Genomic DNA, 14,166 nt, shown 5'->3' on the forward strand with positions numbered 1-14,166 from the left:
TATCTTTTTTTTCAATTCCCTGTCTAGAAATAAACCCAAGGTCCTGTTTGACTTGTTTAGTGGCTGTATTAACTGGAGTTAAATAACGGGTTGGTTGCTGAGGTGGTTGGCTGAATTCAGCACGTTCACTCCCCGGTGAAGTTAATAATTGAACACGCATGTTTCTCTGTCCAAACAGCCTACGTGTAATACTTATGACACCACACTTCCTTCTCCAATTACCATTATTAGTTTCCTGTTTTATTTTGTTCTTCCCTATCTCAGTGCAATCTTTTTCAAATCTAATAGTGAACTTCATTCCTTTTTTTTGCCTTTATTGAATAACAGTTGCTGGTAAGTGAGTTTGTTTTTTCTATGCTACTTCTTTAAGACTAATAATCTTTTCCTTGCTTATTGTTCAACAGGGTGTTGTCATCTCATCCATCTTGTTCTCCTTCAGCTGAAATGGATTTTTGGTTGGTTAGTCTCTCGGACACCCTGTCCTTATTTGATGTCTGCAGATTTCCACTTTTCACTCAAAAATCACGGGTGCTCAAATCTGGATGGGTTTCACTGCACCCTCTCTTTCTCTGTCTCTCGATCCTGTATTAATTTGTGAGGAATATTTCCCTCTCGGTGAATTGCCTATGCTAGTTTACTGCTGTTGGTGCCCCCACCTCCCGCTTTCCTCCTTTAACTGTGGTTTGAACTCGATAATGAGGGCCTAAATATGCAAACTATTCTATGCAAAATGAAGGGAACGCTGTATTAGTGGAGATGCTTTTTGGTGACCACTCCTTACGTCATGCTTTCTGTCAGATTCTGGCTTCAGTCAATGTTAGTGATCCAATGGCATTATTAAATAAACATCACATTGTGCTGGTACAGCAAACTGGAGGGGCCGAATGGTCCACTCCTGACCCTGTTCCTATGTTGTTGGTGCCCTGGTCATAATTTTTCCAACAACTAACATGGGAACAGGAGGGACTTCCTTCTCTCTTCAAGCCAACAAGTTCATGCCTGATCCTAAATCCACCTTGTAGAATCTCTACAGTGCAGAAAGAGGCTATTTGGCCCATTGAATCTGCTTGTTATGGTGCAGATTCAATGCACCTGCACATCTTTGGACTGTGGGAGGAAACCCCAGCAGATATGGGGAGAATGTGCAAACTCCACTGAGAGTCACCAAAGGTTGGAATTGAACCTAGGTCCCTGACGCTGTGAGGCAGCAGTGCTAACCACTGTGCCACCGTGACACCTCATCTCCTTATTCTTAAAACCATTGGCTAATAAAAATCTAGTAAGAAGTCTCACAACACCAGGTTAAAGTCCAACAGATTTATTTGGTAGCAAACGCCACTAGCTTTCGGAGTGCTGCTCCTTCGTCAAGTGAGTGGTGAATGAGAACTCCCCACTCTCCTGATGAAGGGGCAGCACTCCAAAAGCTAGTGGCGTTTGCTACCAAATAAACCTGTTGGGCTTTAACCTGGTGTTGTGAGACTTCTCACTGTGTTTACCTCAGTCCAACGCCGGCATCTCTACATCATTAGTAAAAATCTATCCAGTTCAAATGTAAAATTATTAATTAAGCTCGCACCCACTGTTTCCCTTTGGGAGGGGGTTCGACATACTAGCAGTATGTTAATTAGATTAACATACACAGACAAAGGATATTGTTGAATTAAGTAATGGGAGTGAAGACAGATTGCGGGCACACTGGGGTAGTAGATAGAAAGCAGAGACTGGCACAGTGGTTAGCACTGCTGCCTCATAGCGCCAGGAGCCTACATTTGATTCCAGCCTTGGGTCACTGTCTGTGTGGAGTTTGCATATCCACCCCTACTGTGTGGGTTTCCTCCGTGTGCTCCAGTTTCCTCCCACAGTCCAAAGATGATTTGATTTGATTTATTATTGTCACATGTATTAGTATAGAGTGAAAAGTATTGTTCCTGGCGCGCTACACAGACAAAGCATACCATTCATTGAAAAGGAAAGGAGAGAGTGCAGAATGTAGCGTTACAGTCAAAGCTAGGGTGTAGAGAAAGATCAACTTAGTACAAGGTAGGTCCATTCAAAAGTCTGATGGCAGCAGGGGAGAAGCTGTTCTGCAGTCAGTTGGTACACGATCTCAGACTTTTGTATCTTTTCCTCAATGGAAGAAGGTGGAAGAGAGAATGTCCGGGGTGCGTCGGGTCCTTAATTATGCTGGCTGCTTTTCTAAGGCAGCGGGAAGTTTAGACAGAGTCAAAGGATGGGGGGCTGGTTTGTGTGATGGATTGGGCCATGCTAAATTGCCCCTATATGCAATGTTGCATTCTGTAAATATAGTCTCAAAAAAAACCTTGAGCTCCAGTTTCGTACTTCAACTAGCTTGGGATTGGATAATTCTCACTTCTAACATTGTTAATCTAATGACTCATTTCCTAAATCCTCTCCCGAATGGCCTGCTGTGGATTTTAATGTTAAATGTCCTTATCCAAGACTTCACCATCTCCCCAAGAGACGAATAAATCATTATCTGATTAGTGTACGTGGGATGTTGCAAATGCAAAATGACCGCTGAGATTTCCTATTGAATAATTGTCACCGCACTTTCAAATAATATTTGGGCCCCATAGAATATCAGCTCCCTTTTGGCAAGTGGAGCTCGCCCAATAGGGAAGGAGCAACGGGGAGGTTAAAATCAGCTGGCTCCATTCAGGCTGGCGGTCGATATCTTGGAAGATTCCAAGATGGCGCCACAGTGAGGTGACTCCTTGCGAGCTGTGCCCAGCACACCTTCTAATTCTATCTTTTACTCTTGTTCGATGCTTCTAAAACTTCATTCTAACTCTATTAAAGTCTCTCGTTTCCTTCTCTATGAACAGTATGCTTTGTCTGTACACCCGCAAGGACCAATGCTTTTCACCGTATGGTAATACATGTGACAATAATAAATGAAATCAGATCAAATTCGATAGGTTAGGCACTGATCAGCACTCTGTAACCGTGGAAATGCATTCAGGTATCGCTGTAAATAAAAAGGTGATTGCTGATGGAAGGCTGGCCTCGGCAAGATTATTACACTCACCTGGACAGGGAGTTCCTCTGGTGTGACAAACTTTCTGGTCAATTTCCCAATTGATATCCAGCCTCTTCCTATAATGTAATAGCAAACAGCATGGGGGAAAGAGTCCTCTTCTAGCAGAACACAATGGACTTGTGGCACTCACAGCAAGACACTCAAACTCCAACAGGGAAGATTAGTCCGTGTTCTTTCCCGCAACTAGTGAGGAGACCACTGATTTTTACAGGAGAGGGAGAGGCAGGAGAATGGGGATGAGAATCATATCAACTGTGACTGAACCGGCAGAGCAGACTTGATGGGCCTAATTCTGCTCCTATATCTTATGGTCCAAGACCTGGACAAAATCCAGGTTTGGGCTGACAAGCAGCAAGGAGCATTCATGCCACACAAATGTCAGGCAGTGACTATCATCAATAAGAGACTCTTCTAACCACCGTCCCTTGACATCCAATGGTGTTACCACCGCTGAATCCCCCATTACCAACATCCTTGGCTTAACTGGACTCACCACATAAACACAGTGGCTACAAGAGCAGGTCAGAGGTTGGGAATACTGTGGCGAGTAACTCACCTCCCAACTCCCCAAAGCCTGTCCACCATCCCCCCAGCACTGATCCTCAGCAGCAGCAGTGTGTACTATCTACAAGATGCACTGCAGAGAGATCCTTTGAAAGTATCTTCCAAACCCACAAGCACTTCCACCTAGAAGGACAAGGGCAACAGATACCTGGGGACGCCACCCACCTGCAGGTTCCCCTCTGAGCCACTCACTGTCCTGACTTGGAAATATATCACCGTTCCTTCACAGTCACTGGGTCAAAATCCTAAAATTCCCTTCCTGACGACATTGTGGGTCAACACACAGCACATAGGCTGCAGCGATTCAAGAAGGCAGCTCACCACCTGCTCAAACTATACTAGGGATGGCCAATAAATGCTGGCCAGCCAGCGATGCCCATGAGCCACAAATGAATTTTTTAAAAAACCCACATTATTATTAAAGTTAGAAATGGTTTAGAACTCTAAGAAAGTCCGAAATATAAAAATCTGCCCTTTTATAACGAATGTACAGTGTGATCATGTTCTATATAGCCTTCAGCACCCCATTTCATCTCCTCCCACATCCCACGTACACAGCAGATCGCAGCATTGGAGTTACCCCATCCATTCCCTCCCCTAAGGGTGAGATAGCTATCAATGTTTCTTGATCCATAGAATCCTTATAGTGCTGAAGGAGGCCATTCGGCCCATCAGGCCTGCACCGACCACAATCCCACCCAGGCCCAATCCCTGTAGCCGCATGTACTCACGCTGGTAGTCCCCCTGATTCTAAGTGGCAAATTAACATGGTCAATCAATCTGACCTGCACATCTCTCGACTGTGGGTGGAAACTGGTGCAGCCAGAGGAAACCCACACAGACATGAGGAGAATGTGCAAACTCCGCACAGATAGCGAACCAAGCTGGGAATTGAACCCGGGTCCCTGGCACTGTGAGGCAGCGGTGCTAACCACTGTGCTGCCCCTTCAATTGTTTGATTCTTCTGTCTGCAGGGAGGAAAAATGTCCTATGTAGGGATTGTCAGAATCCTCTTCCATCTGTAAGGCAATGCCCAAAAACCGAAAGAAAAGCACCTTTAAGAAATGTCTCCCTGATATTCAATTAGAGGCTAGGCTAATGGACTTTCACTCTCCAGGCCACACACAAATAGTTTCCTCCAGTTCCGTAATCGCACCGTTCTGCCTCCCAAAAGGCCTTGTTATTTGTTTCCATCCGCAGGTAGATTTTACAGCTGCCATAAAAGGAATTGCTTGCTAATTCCCTCTCTCTCCCCGTCATAAATGTTTAAGGGTGTATATATTATCTCTGCAGTGAGAGGGAGGAACACTTCTGCCTATTCCTCAGCAGCAGAAATTCCATTGCTGGGAGCACGATGCGAAATGTATTGAAAGGATCGGACAGACGGAAGGTAAGAAACAAACCACAGGATATTTTACTAATGTTTGTTTCGGGTGATGTGGGAGAGAGAAGCTGGCATAGGAACTTGGGAATTTAGGAGCAGAAGTAGCCAAAAATCAGTCCTTTGAGCCTACTCTGAACCGTGTAACTGACTTGCATTCTTGGCTGGTGTTGGGTTGAGGTTCCAGTAGAGAAAGGTCAATGCAGCAACATCCTATTGGCGAAAGCCTGGGTGTAGCTTTTGTTAAAGGTTACCCATCCTCCTCCTCCCCCCTCACAATATTAACCATAAGACCTAGGAGCACTCGACCCATCGAGTCTGCCCCTCCCTTCAATCATGGCTGATGAACCATCCAATAAGAATGGGAAATAATCCATCAACAAGTCGTATTTACATTTTTTTCTTGTTTTTCCATGGGATGACTGGGTCAGTGTGTGTTGCCCATCCCGAATTTCCCTTGAACTGAGTGGCTTGCCACACCATTTCAGAGGGAAGTTAAAAGTCAACCCTCATTGCTGTGGCTCTGGAGTCACAGGCCAGAGCAGATGAGGACACAGATTTCCTTCCCTAAGGAATATTAGTGAACCGGATGGCTTTTTCGGACAATCGACAATGGTTTCCTAGCTTTCTATTCCAGATTTATTAAGTGAGTTTAAATTCCACTAGCTGGAATTTGAACCCCAGTCTGCAGATCATTAGCCTGGGCCTCTACCGCCATGCTGCCATCTCCATCATCCTTTCAGGCTTTGAATTCTACATCATAGCACAGTACTTTTATTTTTGTTTTACTCTCTCCTCCACTTCTTTAGTCTAATGCTCATTATTCTGTTACTGGTCTCTCTGCCACCTGCCACAATGTCTCCTAACTTACTTGATCAAATCTCCTCGCTGTGTATCCTCACCTGCGCAGTGTCAACAGGTCAACTGCAATATGAGGAAAATGAGAATTCTTGCTATTTTTTGCAATATCATTGTCATATTTGACAAATATGACAATATGACATTATTGTCACATGTATTAACATACAGTGAAAAATATTGTTTCCTGCACACTGTACAGACAAAGCATACCATTCATTAAGAAGGAAAGGAGAGAGTGCAGAATATAGTGTTACAGCCATAGTTAGGGTGTAGAGAAAGGTCAACCTAATCGGAGGTAGGTCCATTCAAAAGTCTGATGGCAGCAGGGAAGAAGTTGTTCTTGAATTGGTTGGTACGTGACCTCAGACTTTTGTACTTTTTTTCCCAACAGAAGAAGGTAGAAGAGAGAATATCCAGGGTGCGAGGGGTCCTTAGTTATGCTGGCTGCTTTGCTGAGGCAGCGGAAAGTGTAGACTAAGTCAATGGATGGGAGGCTGGGTTTGCGTGATGAACTGGGCTACGTTCACGACCTTTTGTAGTTCCTTGTAGTCTTGGGCAGAGCAGGAGCCATACCAAGCTGCGATACAACCAGAAAAAGTGCTTTCTATGGTACATCTCTAAAAGTTGGGGAGAATCGTAGCGGATATGGGAAACATTTGTGTGCGTGTGTGAATACAGGTTGTGACCGGTTTAGTTCAATCGGAGGCAGGCTGCAAAGATTACATCAATAAAGGAGGTAGGAAGACAAATGGTAAAGTACAGAAGGCCAGAGAAACAGTTTGACTAGGAACTTATGTTAAGCAAATAGGGGAAGTGGTTTTAAAGCTGACAATTGAATTTCTAAGGAAACACATACAAGTGGGAGTTGGTAAATGTGTGAAGCAAAATAGTAAGTTTACTTTATAGATGTACTGGCCATAAACTAATAAAAAAATCAATCAATTCTGGGAAGAGGAACTGCTAAATGATTGTAAAACCAATAGAGTGGAAGGTTAAAGGTGAAAACAGGACAGTGGAGCATTGTGTGGTACTAGAAGGTTATAACTTAGAAAATCTATAAGCACCGTTGTTATCAAAAATTTGATAGCAATTATCACAACTCTGTTTAAATAAACTGTGCTGAATCACGGAATTGTTAAAGAGTGGTGGCCATTCAGCCCATTCTGCACTAGCTTTCTAAATGAGCAATTTATTTGGTGCCATTCTCCCACCATCTCCTCATGTTCCTGCATTTTTATTTTTTGAGTTTATTTAACCTAATGTTTTTAAGGAAATGTTTATAAAATTAACTGTGTAAATGTGTTCTTGTGTCTTTAAATGTTATTTTATTTTTGTTAACATTTAATATGTTTATATTTACTATTTAAAAATCAACCAATGGTTTAGGCTTGCTTATCTTGATTTCCGATAACTCCTCATTACAGACAAATTGAAAAATGTTGTGGCAGCTTGTTTCAAGTTTCCCTTTGGGATTTAGGCAGCATGGTACTTATTATTTGTCATGCCAGAACATTACTGAACCCACCAGTGTAAAATAAATTGAATTGGAAACCTTGAGAAGAAAAGGGGCAGAAACTATGTTAAATCTTTATATTGAAACAACCGGTAATGTACAGAATGGGATTGCTATAGAGAATCGGTCACAAAATTTAGTCACATTGACAAATATGGGTTAAAGAAAGCCAGCTTGGATTTCTTCAGAGAATCATGTTTAACTAACAGAGAGTTAACTGTGTAAGTGTGTCCTTGTGTCTTTAAATGTTATTTTGATTTTTTTTTAGTTTAATAAATGTTTATATTTACTATTTAATCATCACCAATGTCTGGGACTTAATTATCTTGACTTCAGATAACTCCTCATAATAGATAAATTGAAAAGTTGTTCGGGTCAATGCTGCTGATGTGATGTACATAGACCTCTGAAAGAGAATTGATACAGTGTTACACAACAGACTTGAGCGAAGCCACAGCTCACAGAATAAAGGCGAAAATAATAGCATAGCTGAATGACAAGAGATGAGGAGTAGTGGTTTTTGGGTGTTTCTTGGGCTGGAGGAGGTGAGTAGTTCAATTCCCCAGAAGTTAATATTGAGAAGTTTGCTTTTCCTGATACATATTAATGAACCAGAACTTGGTGTACAGGGAACAGCACAATTTCAAAATGTGCAAATGATACGAAACTTGAAGCATTATGAACTGTGAGGAAGAAAGTGTGGAACTTGAAAAGGACATGGAGAAGTTGGTGGAGTGGGCAGACAGGTGGCAGATGAAGTTCAATGCGGAGAAATGTGAAGTGATTAATTTTGGTGTTAAAAAGCTTGGAGTGACAATATAAAATAAATACAAAGCTGCAGGGAGTGTGGGAGCAAAAGATCCTGAATGTACTTGTGCATAAGTCATTGAGGGTGGGAGGACAGGTTGAGAGTGTTGTTAACAAAGTATACGGTATCCTAGGCTTCATAAATTGAGGCATAAAGTGCAAGAGCAAAAAGATGCGTTGAACTTGTAAAGGGCACTGGTTTGGCCTCAGTTGGAGTTTCTAGGTGTCGTATTTTAGGAAAGATGTGAAGGCATTGAATGAGGAACTGCAGAGCGAGCAAAGATTGGTGAGATTAGGACTGTTGTATAGCTGTGCTGTCAGGGAAGTAACGCCCAAGAAGGCTGAGAGGAGACTTGATAGAAATGTTCAAAGTCACGAGGAGCCTGCACAGAGGAGAAAGGAAGAAACTGTTCCCACTCAGGAAAGGAGCAAGAACAAGAGGGCAAGATTTAAAGTAATTGGTAAAAGAAGCAAAGTGGACGTGTAGAAGGCCGTTCTCACCCAGCGAATTGTTAGAATCTGGAAACGTGCTGCCTGGGAGTGTGGAGGAGGAACTAGACTGTTATTTGTAATGGAAGAATTACAGGGACATGGGGAGGAAGCGGGAGAATGGCACTAAATAAATTGCTCATTTGGAAAGCTAGTGCAGACACAATGGGCTGAATGGCCACCACTCAGTAACAATTCCGTAATTCAGCACTGTTTATTTAAACAGAGTTGTGGTAATTGCTATCAAATTAAAATTTGGATCCATGAAACACATGTAGGAGGATCCAGTGGAACTTGTTAAAATTGATGAAAATGGGAAGGTTTTTCAAGGCTATTAATCCTTATTCGTATCCACACTTATTTCTGCAGGTAGTTCTGGTCACCATGTTATTATGAAAAGTACATGGGGACATTGGGGAGGGTGCAGAAGAGATTTACCGAGGTAATTTCTGAAAAGTTTGGGTTGTATCAGGAAAGGATTCACAAGCTGGGTCTCTCCTTTTCAACTAAGGAGGCAGAGGGTGACTTTGCGGAGACCTTTAAAAATCTGAAAGGTTTGGAGGCAGAAAGAATGCTTCCTCTTGTGGGGAAGAGGCTGTGAATATGAGATAGTCACCAAGAAATCTTTACCCAACAGCATGGTGAGAATGTGGGGTCTCTCAACCACTGAGAGTAGTTGGAGTGAATAGCTGCATTTTGACGGAGAAGGGAATTGAGTATGAGGATAGTAGAGTTAGATGAAGAAAGATGGGAAGAGGCTCGAGTGAGCATAAACATAGGCGTGGAATGGATGGGTTGAATGGCCTGTTTATGTGCCATACATCCTGTGTATTTACTCGAGAGCAATGCATAAGAACACACTGTTGGAGGGAGGAGGTAGCTAAAAGAGTTAATTTGATTAAGTTGTGTTGATGGTATATCATAGGATTCTCTCATCGATCAGTGAGTACCACCCTAAGGATTACTGAGTCCATAAAACATAGGAGCAGAATTAGGCCACTCGGCCCATCGAATCTGCTCTGCCATTCAATCTGGCTGATATTTTCCTCATCCCCATTCTCCTACCTTTTCCCCATAACCCCTGATCCCTTTATTAATCAACAACCTATCTATTTCTGTCTTAAAGACACTCATTGACCTGGCCTGCAAAACCTTCTGCGGCAAAGAATTCCACAGATTCACCACTCTCCGGCTGAAAAATTCACCCTCATCTCTGTTTTAAAAGGCTCGTCCTTTTAGTCTGAGGTTGTGCCCTCTGGTTCTAGCTTTTCCTACCAGTGGAAACATCCTCTCCACAACCACTCTATCCAGGCCTCGCAGTATCCTGTAAGTTTCAATAAGATCCCTTCTCATCCTTCTAAACTCCAACGAGTACAGACCCGAGGTTGGGGTGGGGTGGAGGGCAGCTGTGGGGGGGTAGTGTGTGTTGGTGTGTGGATACAAGGGTGAGATATTAGTGTGGGTTAGGCTGCAGGAGGTGATAGGGTTGTCAATTCTGGATAGGCATAATTCTGGAGATTTCATCACATCAATTCTTGCCTCCAAACACCACCCGGCCCCACCCCCACCGCCACCCCTACCATCACCACTCAAACACTCGATCTCCGTGCCTGTCTATTCTCATGGTGCCTTGCCCAATCAGAACACAAACGGATCATGGATTACCCAAGTGGCAGTTCCTTGATTGTAAAACAGCTTTTTATTCCTCTGTCTGTCTGACGCAGACACGCTTATAACTAATAAACAACAATATTCAGAGAAATTCCCATGCTGGGTTGTTCTTTGTTTTTTTGTTCTCTTCTTTGTTTTTAAATTCATTAGAGTGCTGGGGACTGGGTGCTCACGTTCTCGGAGAGAATCGAAGGGAACCCTGGAGATATGGAACCTTAAACAGTGAGACCAATTACTACATTATTTATCATCACCCCACTGTGATTAACAGTAAAGCCTTGGGGTAAAGTGTACCAAAGTTTATAGCGTGCAGGATTACAACAATCAACAAAGTCGGGGCAAGAATTGCAGTGAGAAACTTGAGGAGAATAAAAAGAGGAAGATGGAAACTCTCTGCAGGTTGTCAACATTGGTGAAATTGTTTCAGTCCCTTCTACCCTTCCTCGGGACTGGGGGCTATGATCGATAGACAGGATTTAAAATGTGAGAGAAGGGATGCAGTGGGGAAGAATAGAGAATAGCTACTCTGAGTTCAGACACGTATGCAACAAAAACAATTGTGGACGGACCGGTTTTGTGTGCTGTTGACAAGGAAGTGGTATTAACTGTCTCGATGCTGTTGCTGTTTGGGTTCCCTCTCTCTCTCTTTCCGTCTTGTTACCCAGCACACATTCAAAGCTGTTTCTAACCGTGGATCACTTTGTGCCAGAGAGCGGCTAGGGGAGGCTGAATGGGTTGCTAACACCCCTTTGCAGTGGCAGTGGTTGGCACTACTGCCTCTCAGCACCAGGGACCTGGATTCAATTCCTGGGGTGGGTCTCTGTCAGTGTGGAGTTTGCACATTCTCCCCGTGTCTGTGTGGGTTTCCTCCTGGTGCTCTGGTTTCCTCCCACAGTCTGAAAGACTTGCTGGTTAGATGCATTGGCTGTGTTAAATTCTCCCTCAGTATACCCGAACAGGTGGCGACCAAGAGATTTTCACAGTAACTTCAGTGTTAATGTAAGCCTATTTGTGACACTAATAAATAAGCTTTAATTTTAAGCTCACGTAACTTCAGATCTCAGTTTCAGTATGACACTGTGTCAATGTGTAAAGTGCAATCCTTGGGAATTTGCTAAACCCAAATTTAACCATTCGCAGCTGGGATTCATCACAAATTCCGGTATCGCCCAATTCAACCGTCCTCATGACCTACACAGTGATGTAGCCTTGGTCACGTTTGAACTACATTGATTAGAATCCAGCCCATAACTTCCTCCCCTGCATCTTTTTTTTTAAAGTAAGACTTTCATTCTTCTATTGCCTTTTCTAATGGAGCATTTTTGAAGCATAGCTACTGTTGTTATGTAGGAAATATTGCAGCTAATTTACACACAGCAAACTCCCACAAACAGCAAGAGTGCCATCGTCTAGTTAGTGATGACGATTGTGGGATAACCAATGACTCACGCATCCCAGAGATCCACCTTGTTCTGCCGGGAAAAAGGGACAAAAGTCTGAGGACACATGCCAACTGACTTAAAAACAACTTCTTCCCTGCTGCCATCAGACTTTTGAATGGACCTACTTCACAATAACTTGATTTTTCTCTACGCCCTAGCTATGACTGCAATACTACATTCTATACACTCTCCTTTCCTTCTCTATGTATGGTATGCTTTGCCTGCACAGTGGCAATGTGGCACAATGATTAGCACTGCTGCCTCAGAGCACCAGGGACCTGGGTTCAATCTTTGGCTCGGGCCACTGTCCATGTGGAGTTTGCACATTTCCCTGTGTCTGTATGGGTTTCTTCCGGATGCTCCGGTTTCCTCCCACAGTCCGAAGATGTGTGCGTTAGGTGAATTGGCCATGCTAAATTGCCCCTTAGCCTCAGGGGACTAGCTAGAGTAAATATGGTTATGGGGATAGGGCCTGGGTGGGATTGTAGTTGGTACAGTCTCAATGGGCTGAATGGCCTCCTGCACTGTAGGGATTCTCAAATGATAGCATGCTGTATACTAGTATGTGTGAAAATAAATCAAATCAAATAAATATTGACCAGGATACTGGGGTGAGATCCTTCATTTTTTTTGAACTAGTGTTTTGGGATCTCTTGCGCCCTTCTAACAGGGTAGATGAGAGGCTTGTTTAAACCTCTAGTTCAAAAGGTGACACCTCCAACAGTGCAGCACTCCCTCAGTACTGCACTGCGAGTGTCAGCCTGAATATTGTGGTGACTCCTCACAGCCGCAAACTTCCTGACTCAGAGTTGGGAATGCTGCCCGCTGATCCACAACAGACCCCGAAGTGGTTGTGCAACTGGCTGTACCTGTTCTATGTATAGACTGTTTATGTGTGTGCGTCATGCACATAGATCAGTGGAATCCTGGTCTGTTGTTTCACATTGCGCTGGATTTTTGTAGATCAGCTGACTTCACTCAATCCTTACAGACTGAGCACTTCCGATGCTCCAAACAGTTTCCGTAGCAGCAACAATGGCTAAAAAGCCCCGAAAGGTAAGAGAAGTTTCCCGTTCGTCTCTCTCTCACCCCCCCCCACCCCACAGATTGGATTGTTTCATTGCTTCTTTTTTAAAAATTAGCCCAAGTCTATCGGAACACAAACTCTGGAAGGCAAACTGGAACATGTCTTGGTTTTGGGTCACTTGCAGGGTGTTCTGTGTTTGCCTTGTTGCTGCTGCTGAAATGTAAATGAGTCTTAAAACTGTTTGCGCTTTAGGGAGGATGTGAAGGGTGCAGGAAGATCTCTGGGAACGGCTCCACAGCTTGGATGAACTGCATTCGTGTTTCTGAGGCAGGAGAAGGTGGAGAGGAGATTTGATAGAGGTGTTCAAAATTGTTGGGGGGGGGGTGCCCAGACAGAGGAGCTGGAGGGTAACTGTCCTTGATGGCAGAATGTTTCAGCAGAGTATACACGGGTTTAAAGTAAAAATCAAAGCGGATGCTGGAACCTGAAACAAAAATAGAAAATGCTGGAAAATTTCAGCAGGTCTGACAGCATCTGTGGAGAGAGAATAGAGCTAACGTTTCAAGACCCTTCCTCGCTCTGTCATCCAGATGTGAGGTGAATTTGATGCACTGTCTGAGAGTGGGGGAGGCAGAGTCAATTGTAACTTTCAAAAATAAGTTGGAAAAGTACCAAAGGAGTGAGAAATTTGCAGGGGAAGGGGGTAGGGGTTGGGAGTGGGACTAAGTGTGTTGCTCTTGGAGAGAGCCAGAGCCGACATGATAGGCCAAATGCTCCAATCATGATGGGTCTGAATGGTTGTGATATTCCAAAGTTCCTTGGATTCTGGTAAGGTCCAGAGAAGGACTCCTTTATCCTGACCCTCTGCTTTCTGTTAGTCAGCCAATCCTCAATCCAATCCAGTACTCTACCCCCAACCCCCTGTGATCTCACGTCCTGTATCAATCTTCTATGCGGCACCTTGTTAAACACCTTCTGGAAATCTAGATATACCACATCCAGAGGTTTCCCCCTATCCACCTTGCTGGTTATGTCCTCAAAGAACTTTTGCCAGGCATGACTTTCCCTTCATAAATCCATGCTGAGAATGGCGGGTTGACCTTTGTCCTTCCAAATGCCCAGCCTTCTCTCCCTTAATGATTGATTCCAGCAAATTCCCCACCATAGAGGTCAAGCTAACTGGCCTCTAGTTTCCTGCTTTTTGCCTCTCTCCTTTATTGAATAGGGCTGTCACATTAGCGTGTCTCCTTAATGTCATTTATATAAATGATTTGGATGAGAATATAGGGGGCATGGTGAGTAAGTTTGCAGATGATGCAAAAATTGGTGGCATAGTGGACAGTGAAGAAA

At 43.7% G+C, this 14,166-nt stretch overlaps 1 protein-coding gene across 4 annotated transcripts in view; it reads left to right on the top strand.

The window, feature by feature from the left end:
- Positions 1-266: 266 nt before the first annotated feature.
- The window catches only part of LOC145359921 (transmembrane protease serine 4-like), a 60,322-nt gene continuing 46,422 nt past the window's right edge, over positions 267-14,166 (top strand). The window contains exons 1-2 of one of the 4 annotated variants that reach the window (XM_080214788.1): positions 267-333; positions 4,919-5,015. In XM_080214788.1, coding sequence (XP_080070914.1) covers positions 4,980-5,015 — 36 coding nt within the window. In that variant the 5' untranslated portion in view covers positions 267-333; positions 4,919-4,979. Of the gene's footprint in view, positions 334-4,918; positions 5,016-10,724; positions 10,747-12,709; positions 12,846-14,166 lie in introns of those variants that run through there. The other 3 variants (XM_080214790.1, XM_080214789.1, XM_080214787.1) reach the window with 3 other exon arrangements.

This window comes from Carcharhinus amblyrhynchos, chromosome 29 (genome assembly GCF_965287045.1).
Source record: "Carcharhinus amblyrhynchos chromosome 29, sCarAmb.v2.hapA, whole genome shotgun sequence".
NCBI classification, from domain to species: domain Eukaryota; kingdom Metazoa; phylum Chordata; class Chondrichthyes; order Carcharhiniformes; family Carcharhinidae; genus Carcharhinus; species Carcharhinus amblyrhynchos.